At 37.4% G+C, this 20,044-nt stretch overlaps 1 protein-coding gene across 2 annotated transcripts in view; it reads right to left on the bottom strand.

Annotated features, from left to right (window-relative positions):
- The window catches only part of LOC131435656 (tyrosine-protein kinase Drl), a 186,542-nt gene extending 170,036 nt beyond the window's left edge, over positions 1–16,506 (bottom strand). The window contains exon 1 of one of the 2 annotated variants that reach the window (XM_058603775.1): positions 14,973–16,506. In XM_058603775.1, coding sequence (XP_058459758.1) covers positions 14,973–15,150 — 178 coding nt within the window. In that variant the 5' untranslated portion in view covers positions 15,151–16,506. Of the gene's footprint in view, positions 1–4,775; positions 4,819–14,972 lie in introns of those variants that run through there. The other variant, XM_058603776.1, reaches the window with a different exon arrangement.
- Between the last annotated feature and the right edge of the window lie 3,538 nt (positions 16,507–20,044).

Here is a 20,044-nt window from a genome sequence, read left to right as displayed (position 1 = left end):
TCTACACCTCTGTGCGTATGAACGGGATGGCCTTCGTTGCTAGCTTTCCAGTCGGGAAACGCCCCGAATATTGCGTTTGCTATGGGCAGTTTAACTACCTGAAGCTTAGAATTGTCTCGGTAGCAGCCGTTAACTCACGAGCCAGTACAATCGAAACACAACCTCTTCGCTTGAATGGTTTTTACTGAATGCTTTCATACATTTTGTTTCGACGGATTTACTGTCAGTCCGATCTCAGTTTGATTAATCCGTCTTTATGAGCTTAAGCCGTTTAACTTCAGCTGTCTTGTTGAGCAGTTTCAGGCAACTTGGCTATTCATACCATGTGATACAGAACGTCGACGAACATTTTACCTTAAAACTGAAAGTTTTTTTGATTTCGCTTGGTTTCTAATTTTCCTTGATTTTGCGCTTGGTATCTTACTTTTTGTTGCAAAAGAACTATAATTTAATTGTCCTTTAGAATTTTTACTAAATATAGTTATTATTTGATCTGAATACAATAAATGTAAAATAAATGTTAAATGACTTATCAGTTCATGAATAAAAACTTTAAACCGTATATTAAAACCTAAATATTTGTCAATTTATTGGTTCTGATTCATGTTTCTCTCACCGATCCTTCCTTATGAAAATTCTTAAGCCCTGAACTCGAGTTGTAGATGGAAACGCATGGTACGCGCCGTCTCTATCGGATGATGAAAATTTGATGGAGACGCATGGCTTTCCGAATGATTTATTTTTTCAAAGTCTGATATTATATCCGTCCACATTTTTTAAAAATCTGAATAAAATACAGGGTAATGTACTCATAATTGATTTATTTTCGATGTAAAATCTAGAGTGGTACCAAAATTAAAAGTGCGATTAAAAAAAATTCGAAAATTTTGAACAATTTTTTTCACATGAAATAAATTTTGAAAAATTCTGACAAAAATCAGAAAGGTTCCCCATACTTCCTAAAATATTCCTGATTTTTTTAAATTTTTTTGTTAAAGAGGTTTTTGAAAAAAATAAATAAAATGAAAATCAGAAGAACCACCCTAACTCCACCAAAATGGCAGTTAAAGGGTTAAAATTTTGGAAGAATCATCTCCAATATAAACCGTTTCAAACAGCGTATATCAATTTTTGTTCTGTTTGGGGACAGTTTTTATATGAAAACCCGGGGACACCCTTTTTACGGTTTTTGTTTCGCCGGTTTATGTGACGGTGTTCAATATTGTACACACTTTACCCTATAACTCCAAAACCGGAAGTGGGGCCCGAATAAAATTCAGGAATTTCGGATAGGACCGTGAGACCTGTCATTTGAATCTAAGTTTGTGGAAATCGGTCAAACCATCGTGAGTGAGTGAGATCCATTTCGGAATATATGACCACTATTTCCGGTGGAACCGGAGACCGGGAATCAGGATAGCCGGAATCGGTTTGTCTAGTTGCCTATTGATAATGGCTATCGATTTAACACACTTTGCCCCACAACTCCGGAACCGGGAGTCGGATCCGAATAATATTCAGGAATTCCGTGTGGAACCATGAAATCTTTCATTTGAATGCTAGTTTGTCAAATCGATTCAGTCATGTTCGAGAAAACCTAGTGAGATTATTTGACACATACACACACCCACATACACATAGACATTGCTCAGCTCGACGTACTGATTCGAGTGGTGTATGACAAATTTTAAAAGTCGATTTTTCAAGTGATTGCTTAACCTTTCTATATGAGAAAGACAAAACTTGTCGCCATTCAAATATCAATATCCAATAGATACCAGATCGATCAAATAAATCTGGTACGGTTTTCTAAAGTTATCAGTATTAGATTTTTTTTTCAACAAATCGAAAATATCAGATAACTCTTAAACACCATAAGGTATCAATATGCACCCCACAACAAAATGATGGTTTCAAACGTTCCATACATTTTTGGAAAAATTAGACACAAAAAACTGCAACTGCGAAAGCAGATGTTTTGCTGAAAAATTTGAATTAATTTATAATATATTTTCATCTTACCTTTTGAGACAATGGATTAAACAGAGACAGCAACTAACTATAAGTTGTAGTACATGGAGATACCGTTACTAGATTATGTAAAAAAGTTATATTCAAACACTTTTCTTAATTTCTATAAATTCTATTCATAGCCATTCACACGTTTATAGACTAACTATCAATAGCAGTTATACTGCTCAAATATAAACAAAGCTGTCCAATTCAGATGTGATACAAACTGTAAAGCACTCCATTATTCCATTTATTACGCCATCAGTCAACGCTGGCTCAAATGTTCCGTAGCAAGATTTTGCTCAGCACATTGACTTTTACTAGCTGACAACCGACTTCTCATCTTCACTCTTGAATGACTCTGTAACTGACTCTAAAATATAGTCCTCCGAAGGCTGGCCTAAATATTTAATATTGCCATTGTCAGTCCGAATTCGTCCGATCCCGGACCAAAAAAGCCCTGCAGCGAGGAGAAAGTCCATTTCCCGCGGTTTCATCCGCTCATTTTTTCGCGATAATATACAAAGGCACTCATTATAACGACTTGTTAGGCAACCGGCTTTATGATGCAGAAGGATATCTGATGTTTTTTTTCTCCCTCTGTGAGCCCGTATAAAAGACCAAAAGTGCTTCTGCAATACGGTACGCAGATAATGGAGCAGAATGGCGTTGACGCGATGTTGCCGCTTCCGGTCGGCTCCGGCTGAACTGGGTTCGAGCCAAGCAACGGTCCGGGTCCGTCGGCGCGTTGTTTGCTTGATGGTGGTGGTGCTGCTCGTGAAGGAAGCAAAGGGTGCCACTTTTTTCCGAGGGAGGTGGTGGATGGGAAACGGAATAAAGAGATGCAATTATAGCTACGCCGGGGGGTAAATTTCCGAACGGGATTGAGTTGGGGACATTTCCGTTCGGACAGAAGAAACTAATGAATTGGGCAGTGTTTGCTAAGTGGAGGTAGTTTTGACGGGATTGTATCGTTTTAGTCTCATGGAAGGAGTAAGTATAGTTCAGTGATTCAACACGAAATTTAAACTGAAAATAATTTATTGAAAACAGTTACCGTCCCCCCTGGAGGTATGCACAACTGCAGAGATAGATTTTTATTTGAGCATTCGAATGAAATGAAATTGTTTCATTGCATCTGCACACATCGGCTATGCAGGTTTATGGATATTGTTCGAACCAGTCGAACATGCGTATCTGGTTTTCTTGTTCGCTGCGCTTTCCACAACCCAACCAAAGCACAAGCTTACTGCTGATATAAAATCGAACATTGAAACAAGCAGGTATTCATACACAAATTACCAACTTTTATCGCATTTATTGTTCGGTTTGTTTGAAACTCGTGGTGCTGACTATGATTGTCCTGATGGCACACCTGTAATGGAGTGGATAGCCAACTGTTCAACCAACCATTATTGCTAAGCGGTCCGAACAAAAAACTGTTACTACCAATGTAGGGATGTTGAGGATGAATTCGCTTTCGCCATCAGAATTCTTGCCAGAGCGAGACTTAAATTAGTTCGAATTATTCAATTGACGGAGACGCGTGGTGCCTGACATTTGATCACTCCTTTCTGTGTTAGATTCTGATCAACAGACTCAAATGATTCAATCCAACCACACCTAATAACATGTTTGAATCTAAACTAAAACACCCCCAGCGTCACTCAAATCGTTCTCGATAAAGTGAAAATTGCTGAAGGCTCCCATTGCGGAAGCATGCCATCCACAGGTGCAGGCATCATCCGTTCTTATATTGTTTTTTTTTTCGACAGGCATTGGAATGCAAATGTTCGAAATACAATTTACGAGCTTGCATTGGCAATGGGTGCAGTAACCCGTAAATAATGCGCATTTGTGATACACATTGAGCACACGGTCGAATTTGTCGGGCGGTTTCCGGCCGGTATCAAAGGCAAAATCAAACCGAAAGCAAGGCACCGAGGACTAGCTGATTGTTTCTCCCCCACCTAGGAAGGGGGGACTGGGAAATAGTTCGAGTGATTGTCTAATACTCGTGAATTTGTAGCGAAACCGATTCGAATCGAGCTGCAAACCAACAATTTCAATTGGTTTTGTGGCACCACGGAAAGCCTAACTCGGAGCTGCAACGCTAATGCGAACGAGCCAAGTGTATAAAATTTGATTTATTTGCATTTTCAGCACACCGACAGACGCGCTGGCGAGCAATCCTCTCATTGTGAAGTCGCCCTGGAAGTCACTGGAGAATTGAGCTTACACGGCAGTTCATTGCAAATCCATCGAGTTATTTTGATGCATGTTTTTGAAAAAACAATTCCCTCAGTAGAACGTGTTATTTTATGCTGTTGTTTCATGAATACTGCTGTGGTATTTATTTGAATGGATTGAATTGGATAACATGTGTGGATGGAAATGCTATCTGAATCCTTCCAACGAACAGTGGACAAATACTATCAAAAACGCGACTTTAATCGATATTCCTTAGGAGACACAAATTTTATCCGGATCAGGTTTGCAATGCCGAGCAGGAAGGAGACAGGAAAGTCAAATTAATAAAAACTCACTGCAAAGATTATTTTCTACCTTTTTTGTGTTATATATCATTCGATTCAGCTCGACGAGATCGGAAAATGTATGTGTGTGTGTATTAGAGATGGGCAATCCTTTCGCGAACGGTTAAAAGAAGAACTAGTTTCTGGAAGAATGAGCGAACAACAGTTCTTCGTTAAAGAACGATAGTTCTCTAATCTATTCGAAAATGTGATAGTCATGCAGCCCACCTGGGTTCGGTGCCCAGCTCCACACATAGGATCAGAAAGTTTTTCTGGCCCGAAGAGGCGAGCGACATTAAAGTTAAAACCTCTAAAATCGAAACAAATAAAAAAGATATTGTATTAATAACTGTACATTTCGAAACGGTTGTAGTTTTTAAAAATGCAGTAGATATTGATTCTTAGTGTCAGTAGGATGGTAGTACTAGTCATGCAATGATTCTGTACGATATGAATAGGCCGCGAATTCTGTTGAAACAGAAAGGTCAAATTCCAAAAAAAGGAATGTTAATGCCCAAGACTTTGCTTTTATTAGAAATTGTATATAAAAAAGTACAGAAAGATGAACGATAGCTACTTTAAACTCATGTGAAAAAGTTACTGCATTTTTGTTAAAGAATTAATAATTATTTGTTTTCGTACGGTTTTTGCCAAAACCATCAAAATTTCTGAAGAACAAATGAACGCATCAGGTTCTAGTTTTTTTTTACCTTTTTTTATAAATATAAAAAATAGGTATAGAATTCGCTCAAACTTTAGAAAAATTTTCCGAGGCCCGGAGGGGCCAGTGTTATATACCAATCGATTCAGCTCGACGATTTTTTATACAATTGTTTCTAATGACCAAAAAGACTGTGTACAGTATACTTTTCCATGAAATTCCGGACCGATTTTAGCACGGTTCGTTTTTTGGCAACATAATTGTTCGAATGTGACATATGTAAACCAGATGATGGCAGCTTTTCCGAGTTGAAATCAATTTCATAATTATATTGATTTAAACTACTTACAGCAATAAATGCTGGAAGAACATAACACGCATATACCATTCGAATCAGTTCGTCGAGATCAGCAAATGCATGTGTGGTAAATAATTTCACTCGATTTTCTTGAAGATGACTCAACCGTGTTCTACAAACTCTGATTCATATGAATAGTCGTATCCTTCCAAACAAGGTTCCTGAATTACGTTTGGATCCGAATTCTGGTTCTGGAACTACAGGGTAACATGTGAAAGGAAATTGAAATAGTGTTACTCATTTTTCTCGTAGATGGCTAAACCGATGTAAGATTCAAATGAAATATAGGAACCATAAAATATTAAAGAAAGGTCTTAATATACTATAAAAGTCAGATCCAACTTCCGGCTTAGAGGATACAGGGTGATTAGTATAAAAATGTCCATTTCACATAAATTTGTCAGGTTTATCGGGTTTGTAGATTTGGATAGTCGATAACCAAATAAACTTATTTCAGTTTCAGAGGTATTCAGTTTTCGATTCGGAAGATACCCAAAAATTTAGTTCGCACTACGATTTCTCAAAGATGTCTACACTGATTTTCAAACAGTTTGAATTAAATGTAAACTATACAACTTCTGAGGTGGATTTAACTGACTTCGGCATTTAACTGACACCGATTTTAGAATTCCGGTTCCAGTATCGAATCATTTCTCAAAGCTCAATCGTTTTCTTAAAAAAGGCCAAATCGAATTTCAAAAACATAAATTCAAATTAAAGGATTTATGGTCCCACACAAAATTGATAAATTTTATCCGATTCTGGAATTACAGGGTGATGAGTTTTTAAAATTCATAGCGATATAGAAGATGACAATCCAAAAAAGCTTCAAAGTTGAACTCAAAACTATTGCATTTTTTTTCGTCATATTAATTTATGGCCATACGAATCGTTTTCGGTTATGCTGGTTCCGGTTCTGGTAGTACCGTAAATAACTGTAAACTCTAAAGTTGAACTTACTTCAACATCTCATGGAATGTTCAATCGATTGTCACACGCTTAGAATAAATTTCGATTCGATTTACGATTGAAATCTCAAATTTCCGCTTGAAACGACGGTCATTAAAATAATGACATAAGAACTAAAACACCGAAGAATATTCATGCAAAAACACATGCGGATCATCTCACTGCTAGGTGGATTAAGCACGTTTTTGGTAGAGCTATCAAGCTCTGAACGGTTCTTAGAATTGAGCTGTTTTGCCCATCTCTAGTGTGTACTAACGGGTTATTTTTTTGCAGGTATCCTTTTCAGCCTGGTCTATAATTTAATCTCGAATCGTCATTTGGTTTATGATATAATCATGAATGGGCACTGGCAAAATTGAAGGAAGATCCACTTTTTTATCGAAAAATTGTGTTCAGCGACGAAGCGCATTTCTGGTTGAATGAATACGTCAACAATCAAAATTTCCGCATCTGGAGTGAAGATCGGTCAGAAGCTATTGCAATATTGCAAGAGCTACCAATGTATCCCAAAAAAGTCACTGTTTGATGTGGATTATGGGCCGGTTTCATTATTCGTGAAATACCGGTCGACACGTTGAAGAGAGTGTACCAAAATTGGACCTTGCGTATAGGCCATCTAAAGCGGCCAACATTTGCATGAAATCATCTTCAAACATTAAATTATATTGATTGTTCTATCGATTCCAATAAAGATGTCAATTTTCTCAAATTTTTTTGTCCTATATTTCTCAACCCCTTAACGACCAATGGAAATATGTTTCCCTTCTATAAAAATCGTAATAGATTCTTAAAGTACTATTAAATCGATGTTTTCTTTTACTGAATGTTAAAGAAAACTTATTTCCAAGGCGACAAATGTGTTTCTGAACGAATAAGTAAAAAGAACTATCAATCTTTATTGCACTAAAAAAGTTTGTGCAAAATGACGTATAGAAAATAGAACACATAATAAATGTGTTATGTGCAACGTTCACAAGTACATGAAATCGTAAAATCATACATAACTAACTGTTTATTTTACTATTCTGATAATCAAAGCAATCAAAGCAATAAATTAAATTACGATATAATAATCTCAACTCTTTTTTTATTTATTTCTAAGAATCACAGGGAAAAATATTTCCCATGAAATTATAGAAAACTTATGCACCCTGCCATCTTCATCTGGTGATATTCTCTTAATTTGCACCCCCAATAGCTAAAATATTGTCTTGTACTGAGATATTTCGTCCTCCACATCTTATGGTCGTTAAGGGGTTAAAAAGCATCCTTTATATACAACTTATGCCTTTTTCTTCTTTTCTAAAAGGCTGAATCGATTTCTACAACCTTAGGCTCGTTTGAAAGCTATTTTTGGGTTGTGAATCAAGTTCGAAGATCAAATAACTGTTGCTTTCTGTTCCGGAGATATAATAGTATAGCGTATCGTAACCGACAATACACACTTTTATCGATCCGCACTTTTTTTTAAGTTCATATGTGTTATTGCTGAATAGATATGTGTTATTGCTATATAGATGTGTAGTATTTTTCAAAATATTTTCTTTGTTTTTTTTTGCAATGACTGAGCGGAACATATATTGGAGAAGCCAAATGAATGAAAAACTAACAGAACGGATGATTTGTTGGAAAAAGATACGCTCAGAGACAGAACTCGAACCTGCGTTCTTATGCATTCCGTGCATACGCGCTACCATTTCGCCACTCTGAATCTTGTTTTAGTCGCTCTAAAACGCCAGTCAGACACAGTAGAACGTACATCGAACATGGTCCAGCCAGCGACTGGCACCATTAAAGAAGGTGACAAGCGATTATAAATACACTCTCCTACTCAATGCTTGATCGGAAAATAGGTATAAAGCGAGAATACTAGTGTTTGATGAACAGAGAAGATGTTTGGATATAAGGTATCGGTCGGGTGACGGCTAGGATGTAGACCATCTTCGATGTACGTTCTACTGTGTCTGACTGGCGTTTTAGAGTGTTTTGTTTCGCGGCTTAAAGTGACGGTATCCAATTTTCAACACATTCGTCATATAATTCCGGAACCGGAAGTCGGATTCGGATGAAATTTTGGAGTTATTTTTTTCATGGGACCATGAGATCTTTCGTTTGAATCTAAGTTTGTTGAAATCGGTCACGCCATCTTTGAGAAAAGTGAGGCAGTAATTTGAAATAGGATTTTTTCACTAATCACTTTGTAACTACGGAACCGGAAGTCGGATCAAAATTTAGGAATTTTGTGTAGGATAATTGTACCTTTCATTTGAATCTTAGTTTGTGAGAATCGGCGAGCCGTCTCTGAGTAAGTAGTAGTAAGTTCACTTATTTTAATTTTTTTGCACATATCAACCTGCAATTCCGGAACCAAAAAATCGGATTTTAATCAAATTCAGGAACTTTATGTGAGAATACAAGACCTTTCATTAAAATATAAGTTCATGAAAATCATTAAATCAGATCAATCAAATCGGTACTGATCGTCCGTCACACAAAATCGATAGTGATTACGAGCTAAAATGATTCTTGATTCATGTAAGATTTTATAACTAAGGATAACGCATGTCAATGACACTTCCACAAAATTCCAAACGAACACATATTTGGCATACAGTGCCGCACTGCACAGATGTTAAATGTGGCAAAGCCATCAACAAATTACCGAGATACAAGTGCTTCAAATTAGGTCCAAAATATCTATCGCCGAAAGCTCTGAATTAGCTCCCGTAGAATCGGTGTTCAGCAGATGGAAGAAAATAACACACCATAAAAAGCAAGCATCCAGCGAGCAACAAGCTAACTGCTTCGTACGCGGCTGGTTGCCGATTAAAGTTAAAATTGTAAGATGGCATATATTTATATATACTCTTCTGTGCGAACGTTCATGCGATGTAGAAGTAAACGATTCTTTCTCTTGCAATGACGTTAATACTCCCTAAACCGAACGAAGTAGATCTGCTACTATATGAAATTCTAGGTGCAAACCAACGATCGAAACCGTCGGCCTTGAACGAAAAATCAATAGGATGACACCATTCGCCCTGCTGTGAGTGGTTAGTGGTTAGGTCAATTCAAACCAATTTTTCAATAGTTTGTTATTGAAACACTCAAATGACGTTACTATACATGTTTAATTTAGTAATAAAATACTATTTTGATTACACCCAACAAAACGCTGTTGTTTCAAAGCCAAGCTTCGGTATCGGTTATCGTTTTCATTAACGCGTGTACGAAACCTGTTGTAGCCAATATCAGGAATCAGAATGGTATCGGTTATTACTCGCGTCTGATTCGATAATAACAGCTATTATTGAATTGAGTTGAAATATTATTATAGATCTACGTATAGTTTCACAAAAAAAAGAATCCCGTTTATGCCCGAAACACTGCACATGATTGGTTCAGAAAGTCCCAATCAAAAAAAGGAACCAGACCTAGTAGAATCGACAGGTGAATTGGACGTTCCTACCGAGGAAGAGGTGTTTTCTGACAGTTGGTGATAGTATATGATAAATGTGAATTGTATTTATTTCATTCGGTTCAATAAGAAGTATTATTAAACAAACGAGAAAAGCTGTGAAATACTCGTAGGGTAATAATATTGATCCGAAGCTAAGTTAAACCTTTTAGAGTACTGTGGAATTATATATGACAATGTTTGAAGCAGCTAGATATGTAACATAGTTTTGGCCACCTAGATGGCTCAAATACCTCTCTGTGCGTCGCTTAAAACAACGCATAGTGGTCCAAAACTGGAAAAAGACGGTCAAAAATCTGTACTGACTTTCAATGATTTTAAAGAGCTAACATGACTTCGAAAAAGTTTTACAAGATTATATTACACTTCTTTTGAAAGTGGCACCTTAATTTTTGTTAAGGGGGTAGTACCAATTTCGAATAAAAATATTTTTTTTCACAAAAAAAAATTTTCTATCTCATTTTGAAAAAAAAAACATTTGAAGTATTTTTGCTAAAGATATAAATAATGCAAAGAAAATATATATATATATATATATATATATATATATATATATATATATATATATATATATATATATATATATATATATATATATATATATATTCACCTTATTTTAAAAAGCGTTTTTTGGATTTATATACGTAGAATCTACCTCTATTACCTAAGTATCTACTAAAAGGGCGCGTAAACACGCATAAGCAGGCTCATGCTTGCACGCGCAACTTAAGCAAATTGTTGTGATTTTTATTTTGTTTACTTTTTGACAATTAACTGTATTAGAAAAAATCTAAGTGGAACTCGGTTCAATTTTTTGATGCCTTTTCAGAGTTAGTTTTAAATATTGAAAATCCGAAAAGTTATCAAAAATTCAACACATATTAAAAAAATGTTTTCCAAACAAAATATAAAAAAGTATTGTCGAAGTACAAACCTTTACGACGAGATTTCATTTTTAAACGTGTAAATAAATTGAGTTATCGCGAAGTAACTTAACTTAACTTAACGTTTTTTAAGACGATATGTTGATCGTGCGACGCTCACTTAGAGATGTGCGAAGCAGCTCATACCGGTGAGCAGCTCCGAACCGATCAGCTCACTAAAGGGAATCGATTCAATGTATCAGCTCATCAGCTCATTTAGATTGAACTGAAGGTTTGGTTTGAGCGCCGTTTTCTTGCGCCGTTTTTCTTACTCCGTTTTTCTTTTATATGCATGATCGAAATTATTGATGCACAAAGAACAATGATATGCGAACTAACTTGTTTTCGAATTATTATTATGTCATATTTGAGAATATCTGCTAAAGTGGCATCCTTGAAAGTACCTTAGCCTACTAAGTGAGAGGTAAGATTTCTTATTAACAATGGCTCATTCAATCTGTTAAAGAAGGATAGGTACACATTTGGAAGAACGAACAAAAGCTCATGCACACATTTCTTCTCATTTATAACTCGCTCTTCAAGAGCCGAAAATCCGTTCAGCTCGTAGCTTGTTTTCACCTTACCAGCAGGGATGCCAGGTCATTTTTTCAAAAATCTGTGATCAAGCCAAAAACCTGTCTGTGCAAAATCTGTGCACGTTTCCCCGTTTCCATAATAGCAGATCAGAATCATGTTGGTAAGCGAAAAAAAAGGTCTCACTATTTCCTACCGCTCTGTAATTATTGGAGCTAAACTGTAATCAATTTCAAAAAATCTATGATCGATTTCAAAATCTGTGTAAATCTGTGACCATTTTCAGAAATCTGTGAAAATCTGTGCAAAAGGTTGAAAATCTGTGAAACACAGATTAATCTGTGAACCTGGCATCCCTGCTTACCAGCTGGTGAGCAGCGGTTCTTTTAAAAAGAGCTATCAGCTCACTTTAAAGATTCGATTCACTGGAATAGCTAAGGAGCGAATTGCCCATCTCTATGCTCACTGCAAAAGTAAGTTACAGAAATAGCAGACACGTGACGCCCTCCGTTTTTCAACCATTCATGGTTTCAGCATGGCCATAGTGAAAATGAGTCACACGAATAGTACTCAGGATATTCTCATTGGAAAATAAATTTGATTAGGAATATATTTTACTATAAGTATTGTAAAAGTTTGCTGCATTAGGTTGCATATTTCGCTTCGGTACAAGGTTTTCTAGGTAAAAATAGGTAAAATAATGTATAACTTTTCCAGAAAAGAGTAAACCCATGCATTACCTTCTACAAAATTCTGGGATTTTATATTTTCTACAATTAGTCCAAACATTGTATGTATAAAAAATGACTTGAAACAAGTTATGAATAGAAAGCTAGTTTTAAGGGGGTTGTCATAGTTCAATAACTAAAACTAACTTTGAAAAGGCATAAAAAAAGTTCCATCGAGTTCCACTTAGATTTTTTTATAGTATTGGGCATATCTTTTCCTATAAATTTTGTAAAAATTAGCTGCATAAAGTTGCATATTTCGCTTCGGTGTACGGTTTTATCATAGGTAAAAAAGGTAAAATGCTGTATAACTTGGCCAGGAAAGAATTTTATTTTTTTTTATTTTCTACAATTATTCCAAACAAAGTATACATAACAAAATAACTCGAAACAAGTTATGAATAAAAAACTGATTTTAAGGGGGTTGCCATAATAACGCTTTGCATATCCGAAACGGTGCGACATAGACTTTTGGTATATATGCCAAAGTAAATTATTTTCAATTGTTCTAAAACTTTGCAAAAAAAAAAGTTTTATCTCTTCGAAAAAAAAGTTATGTTTTTATTTTTTGTCAATGTAGGCCATGAACAATTAGGGATAGAATCAAACTACACGGTATATATTTGTAAATATTTTTTTAAAGCAACTTTATGCATTAAAAGATCGGTTTGGCAACTACTGATTTATGTCCACGTTTTTATTGATTCGAACCACTGTGCAATGGTGCGAAAAACTTACAAATTTGAAAACTAATAACACCAAAGGATATCCAGGCAAAAATTCTTGCGAGTTGATAAAAAATGGATAAACTCACTATTAAGTGGAATTAGACAGTTTTTAATTAATAATGTGATGTATTCGGCGAAATGTGGCTCCCGACGAAATTATTCTTCTGACTAAATGTCCCTTTCGGTGGAATGACCCATTCAGCGAAACGACTTTCGGCGAAATGATTCGCTGCCGTCTGTGTGTATGTATATGAGCACTTTTCACAGATTTTTCTCTCAGATTTTTTAAAAGCTATTCTATTGGATAATTGAATAAGCTCGGAAATCAAATGGCGGACATCTTCGATTCCGGAGATATACACGCATAAATGAAGTAACCAATAAATCGCACACTAAATTTTCGCAAAAATACCAGAACCGATTTCGATAATCACGTTCTAAAGTAGCTAATAGGTTATTTGAAAAGTTCGTGATGCTCACGGCGAATACTTTCGGTTTCGAAAATAAAATCGTGTACGTGACGTAAACGACAACTCGCACTTTTTCTATCCGTGTTCTGTTCTCTCAGAGGAGGGCCAATGATCAAGCTCTAATGAAATATTGCTGAAATGCTTAATTATTAGCGAAATTACCTGCATCAATTTGAACGAATCCGACTGAGTCTATCTTTTTTTATAAATTAGCAAAATGTAAAGCTTGCTTCATTTAGAATTGGAACAAACTTTTGCTCATATTGTGGCGCTCCTGGTGGACGGATTTGGAAGTTCTTGGCGCCCACGTGTCGGGAATTTTGTCCGCAAATCGACTGTACTTTGTCAACAATCAACATGGAAGCCGAAAGAAGGGAAAAAAATGTGCACAGTTATTTGGAAAATCCATTGTGGTCTGCATTTAGGCTAGCTAAACAGCTGAAATTGCCCAGAAATACCGTATAGCGCGTTATCAAACGGTATAAGGAAACATTAACGACTATTCGGAAACCTCAAGCCAATCGTCGGATTGGAACTGTCGACCGGAAACTGCGTGGTAAGAATTTGAAGACGATTAAGAGGAATCCTATTCTGTCGGACCGTGATTTGACCAGAAAATTCGGTGCTGCCCATAGTATCGTGAAGAGAACTCGACTCCGGGAAGGAATCAAGTCGTATCGAGCTAGCAAACAGCCAATCGGACCATAAAACAAAATAGTGTGGTCAAAATTCGTGCTCGGAAACTATATGACCAGGTGCTGACCAAATTCGACGGGTGTCTTCTGATGGACGATGAAACCTATGTCGAGGCTGACTTTGGGCAAATCCCAGGTCAAAAATTTTACTTGGCAACGGCTCGGGGGGATGTTCCAGCCAAATTTAAATTTGTTTTTGCCGACAAATTTGCAAGAAAATTTATGATTTGGCAGGAAATATGCTGTGGCAAAAAAACGAAAGTTTTCGTTACAAATAAGACAATGATATCGGAACTATACCAAAAAGAGTGTCTCCAAAAACGAATTTTGTCGTTCATTCGATCCCACGACCATCCCGTAATGTTTTGACCAGATTTGGCAAGCTGTCATTACAGCAAAGTCGTTCAAGAATGGTATGTAGAGAAAAGGGTCCAGTTTTTCCGAAAAACCTTAACCCACCCAACTGCCCCCAGTTCCGCCCTATTGAGAAATACTGGTCAATCATGAAGAGGAGACTCAAGGCAAAGGGAAAGGTTGTCAAAGACATTAATCAGCTGACGACCTGGTGGAATAAGATAACTAAAACAATGGACGAAGAAGGTGTGCGCCGCCTAATGAGCCGTGTTACAGGAAAAATTCGAGAATTCCTTCGAAACCGTGACGAATAATTTTATCCGTATTTTTTCTTAAAAGTATGAAGAAAAAAAAGATCTTGAATTCAATAATGAATAACTGAAATACAGACAATTGACTTTGTTCCAATTCTCTCTGAAGCAAGCTGTAATATGAAAAACATTGATGACTGAGTGAAAATAGAAGGATCCTACATCGAAACAGGAAATCTAAATCAACCCTCAGAAAGGTAGTAAGAACCAACTTACCCATTAATTTTATTACTTCCGAGTGATTCAGGAACAGATCGAAATATCCAAGGCTAGGTCGTGCCATGTTTAGCAGCAGTTGCAGTAGTAGAATTCGCGAGTAGATATTCCAATGCAAGATCATTTTTGTTAAACACTTCCGGTTGTACAATTTGAGATTAACTTCAACTTTCGCCATAGCACTTCACCAACTAATGAACATTATTCCAACACCAATTGCAGATGTGTCAAGTTGAAAGTGAATTGTGAATAGACAACAAAAACTGAGCACGGCACACGGACAAACACTAATTACGGTGACACCGAGAATTCGTCAGAGCGTTGAGATAGGGATAGGCCTCGGACACAATCAAATTAATTTCAGGCATAAATTTATAATTATTTGCTACGTTATTTGCACAACGGAGCTCCATCAATCATTTCAACTGTCGCTCGGTGTTCCAGTCGAGTGAAAAGCGGTATCATCATTCATGGGGCCGCCGCTCATCCACTTAGGACTTGGGGACAGTCTGCCAGGGCCATCTGCGACCGGAAGTGTCGGAACGCTGCCCGTTGCTCATCACTTCACTAGCAGCAGCAGCAGCAGTAGCAAGCGGTGATCGGGGAACAATTTGCGAGAGAAACGATAATTCCGCAATTGCATCAAGTGGTCGAGCTTTTTAACGATAATCCATCAGGTGCAACCCACACCGCAGCAGCACAGAACTAGCCCACGGGCCATCATCATGAATATTCATCGCCAATGCTCGTCAAATTTGAATTTTTAATTATTTCCTTTTCGAGGTGCACTTGTGCGCTGTTTCACTGCCTGGAACACGCCGGGAAAATGATCGAGCCCAATCTATTATTAATTTTTATCTTCTCAGCTGTTGTTTGCACTCCTAATTAGATATTGATTTAACGCACCACATGATTAAAATGGTTTTTGTTCCATCCGTCGCATTTTATAAAATGATTACGCTGATGGGAGTGCTCTCTACCGCGACGTAGCTTTCACTAACGCGAGGATTTTACAACGGCGCTAATGCAGCAATTAGCAAACCACACGTCTAGCAAAACAAGCTCCGGAAACCACAAATGCATCGAAACACTCACCATGCGGCCTGATGCGACGGAAACACCTTCGCTGTGAAAACCGAATTCACGGTAACAAACTGCGTAATGACAATCACTCCACCACGTCAAACTGGTGTTGAATTATTAACTCACCAGCGATCGCTGGGGACTCGACACGGAAGTAGGCTCGATGGTGACAACCGTTCACTTCTGGGACTTTTGGGTTCAACGCGTCGTACACCGAAGACCGCAGGACACCGACTGCTGACAACTTCCGTGCTCGGTTCGACAGGTGACGACGGTTTCAGTTTCGCCTTCAGAATGGGTTCGAGCCAGTCAACCGATCAGCTCACAGTTGTTCCGGTTTTCAAGCGTCGCTCAACTTCACTCTCACTTCACCCTTCACACTGTGGCACTTCCTGCCCGAAGGAGGAATTCATTTTAACCGACCGACGACAGCCGTTAATACATCCTTCCGTGTAAAGAACCGAACCGAAACTGAAGCAGGACACATCGCTAACCGAACCGAAACTGAAGCAGGACACATCGCTATACTGCCAACAAACACCGGCAGGATCCGAACCGGTTCGGCAACGGTGTCCGCAGATGAACGCATCCCTTCGGAAACGGTTCTGACGCATGCGCTTCGCCGGATTCCCTCAGGTATCGGCGGATGTTCATTTTGTGGCAATCCACACGTTAGCCGCATGCAGCGAATATTGGCACAACAACTTGTTGATATATTGCCGGTATCCGGCCGAGCGTTGTTATCCTTCTTCGGGCGATAGCTCACAACCTGAAGTGGAAAAGTTCTCGAGCCGTGTTTCGCCATCAGCCGGAATGGGCTCAGACGGAAGAAGTTTACGCTTATCAATGATTGTAAATTAACGCTTTGCGAAAGATCCTTCCCAAGTGCTTTCCCGGTTGCTTGGTTGTGCTATAAAGTTGAATATTTATTGGCTGTTAAGTTCAGCTAAATTGTCGAGTGCTCAGTTGTTTCGTCTTAGCCCTAGGCTTCTCCGGAGATGGTACATCTGGTTGTATCACCATGCTTCTATTGAAAGATGATCCAAACAAAGCCCTACGATAGGTAAACAGTTACTTCTGGCGATTCCGGTTTCAATTACAATAAACAGTATTGTTGAATGGATCAGTTGTTGTTTAATGGCATCACTTGAAATTTTGACAAACTAGTGGTCCAACTTTAGCGTGTATAATGTCGATTTCGTTTGACAAACCTGGAACTGATTCAGGGTTGTTTATTCAAAAATGCAATTCTAAGGAAACCGGTTTGGGTTCGAACTAAACAACTGTGGGATGTGCGAACCCAATATAACTGTCAGATTTGAAACTGACCCAAATTTCAATCCAAAGACTTCGAAACTAGGTTCTAAACTGGCTTCAAACGAACGGTTTGACAGCAGTCAAGGTGGAAACTTCATAAGAAAGTTTTCTTTTTGCTCTCAAAGTTTCAACCAACCTTCGATTTCAGTTCAATATATCTTGATGGTTTAGTTGGGATGCTTAAAGCAAAGCAGCATTCTTTCGATTACATTGTTCGTTTGAGTACAAAATACTTTTAGTTTATGTAAGAATTTCATGTTTCTGTGCCCCAACCTGGAAGAATTTGTAGTATCAGGAGGAACGTGTAGAGAACAATGAATATAATATATAATATACTCTACTAGTAAATCGGAACTAATTGAAAAAGAAGTTTAAGTGTAGATCAAATCCAGAAATTAACCGGTGAGAAGGTGGAGAAATCAGTATCGACTTGCTAGGAATTGAAAGAAACTTTGCATACTTCTTCAGAGTGACAAGCTACCAATTCGTTCGAACAAAAATTCGTTTAAAGACTGATTGTTGTAAGTAGAAGAAATATTATTGAAAACTAAGCTGCATTAATTTTATTGGGCTTAAGTACTTCAATTCAATATAAGGGAGACCGGGGCTAGTTGGCCGAGTGGCTTTTCTGAAAAGGTTATTATGCGCAGTGGCGATTTTGGTGATTTTGATTTTGGTGGAGTAGTAGCTAAGATAAACTCAAAATTACAATGACCCATACAGTTCATCAAAAAATGTTGGATCAGTAATCGTGAACCAGTGAACTTAGTAATAATGCAATGTTGTTAATAAGCGTCGATAAGCATTGAAAAAGGACGGTAAAATTTTCATAGCAACAACACAATGTTGGAAGAAAGTAAACATATGTAAACATATCGCACACAATATTTTGTTACTTCCATTTACTTTAATACCTCGTAAGATAAGAATATAGCAAATTATACAAATTCTTTGTAATAATTCTAATTGATGCTTACTTTCCTGTTTCAAGATCCTCTCGATGTCCAGCAAAATACCGCGATTTCTTTCATATTGCAACTTAAGATTAATTTTACATAAACAAACATTGCCATAGTTACGACGCATGTAGCGATTCGACGCTTGTTGTTTTTTTTCTAATAATAATTAAACTGCAACTGACGGTGAACTGATTTAATTGAGGGATCCAATTTGAATGGTATATGAAAAATCATAGACTCTTCCATCTTGAGTTTATCTTTGGTATTAGGTTACCCACGTACCGACGCAATTTCAGGTGTTTCAGTGTTGTCGTTTGTGCAGGAGCACGTTTTTTTTTTTTTGCGCTTGAGAGTAAATTTCTGCTTTTGTATAGTAATATTGGAAAGGGTACTCAAAACTTTACAAAATAACATATCGGTTTTCAGTATAACCTTACTTTTATTTCTGTTCATCGTGATGGTTCTCGAAAACATTCATTGGGGTAGGTTGACCGAGCTTTGAGCGGGGTGTACTATGGATTGTATGAGCTAAATGTACTTGGATTGTATCGTGAAATGTTATTCTTTTTCTGGACAGCGATTTCTTATAAAAGCGGGCAAATTCATTTGAAGAATCAATGAGTAAAAGTGAAAGTTTTTACTCTGAGTTGATATCGATTTTCTTCTACTCCGGGTTTACTTTTATTGCTGATATCTAATTGTACTATTAAGTAAACGAAAAAATCGTTGCAAATCACTACTGCCGATATGAAAATATTCGGAAGAACCCAAGGGGAGGACGCTTAGAACAATGTGCCAATCACACATTAACACAATGCGTTGGTGCATTTATCAATATTGGCACTTTAGTTCTCATACAGTTGCACAGTTGAGGCACACAAAGGGCTCAGTTTTGACAAGTAGCTGTTTCATGGGGCACAGAGTGGCACACGTAGGCTCACAGTATATCACGTGTTTTTTTTTCAGAGGCACAATATAGTTTGTGTTAAGCGACTCTCCCCTTGGAAGAACCCTTATTTTCTTGGTTCCATTATTCATTGGCAGATGTCGCTATCGGTAATTCAGTTTCGCGACAATTTGTCAATATAATCTGCTACAGACGCGAGTCATCCTGAAAATGTCAGACCTCTCCCAAGGCGAGTGGGTGATCTGATTTAAAGGAGCGTCAAGGTCATAAATCATGAATGCAAAATTTGACCGATTCTCCAATAAAAGCAACTTTTGTGGAGACGAAAAATTAAATCAAACGTAAGCGCGTACGCTGGCGGAGGAAAAGATAGAAGTAAAACTGAAACAGTTCACAAATGCTGCCGAAACTAAGTCCAAAATAGTTTGAAAAAATAATTAAAACCAAGGAGGGGAGTTTTTTTGCGTACATTCATAATAAAAAAAATGGGGCAGAGAGGAGAGTTGGCATCAAGTAATTGTTCGAAACATTCATTTGGAGTGGCAGAACAGCTGTGGCAAGTATGTGTAGATCAATGAAAAGTGTATAGAATGTCGTTTATTGAATAATGCTGAGTCGCGAAACTAAAAATGTCCAACCGACGGATACTGGGAATTTACCGCCCAAAATTGAACTATGTCAACTTATCGAAGCGCCATCTACCTATGATTGTCGGTGTTATCAGATTTATGGCATCAGATTTATATGGATTGTGAGAAAATTTACAAGTCAATAATCAAATCACTTTTTTGTCTTTTTCAGACAAT

This window comes from Malaya genurostris, chromosome 3 (assembly GCF_030247185.1).
Source record: "Malaya genurostris strain Urasoe2022 chromosome 3, Malgen_1.1, whole genome shotgun sequence".
Lineage (NCBI taxonomy): Eukaryota > Metazoa > Arthropoda > Insecta > Diptera > Culicidae > Malaya > Malaya genurostris.
This window is presented reverse-complemented; position numbering and strand designations above follow the sequence as displayed.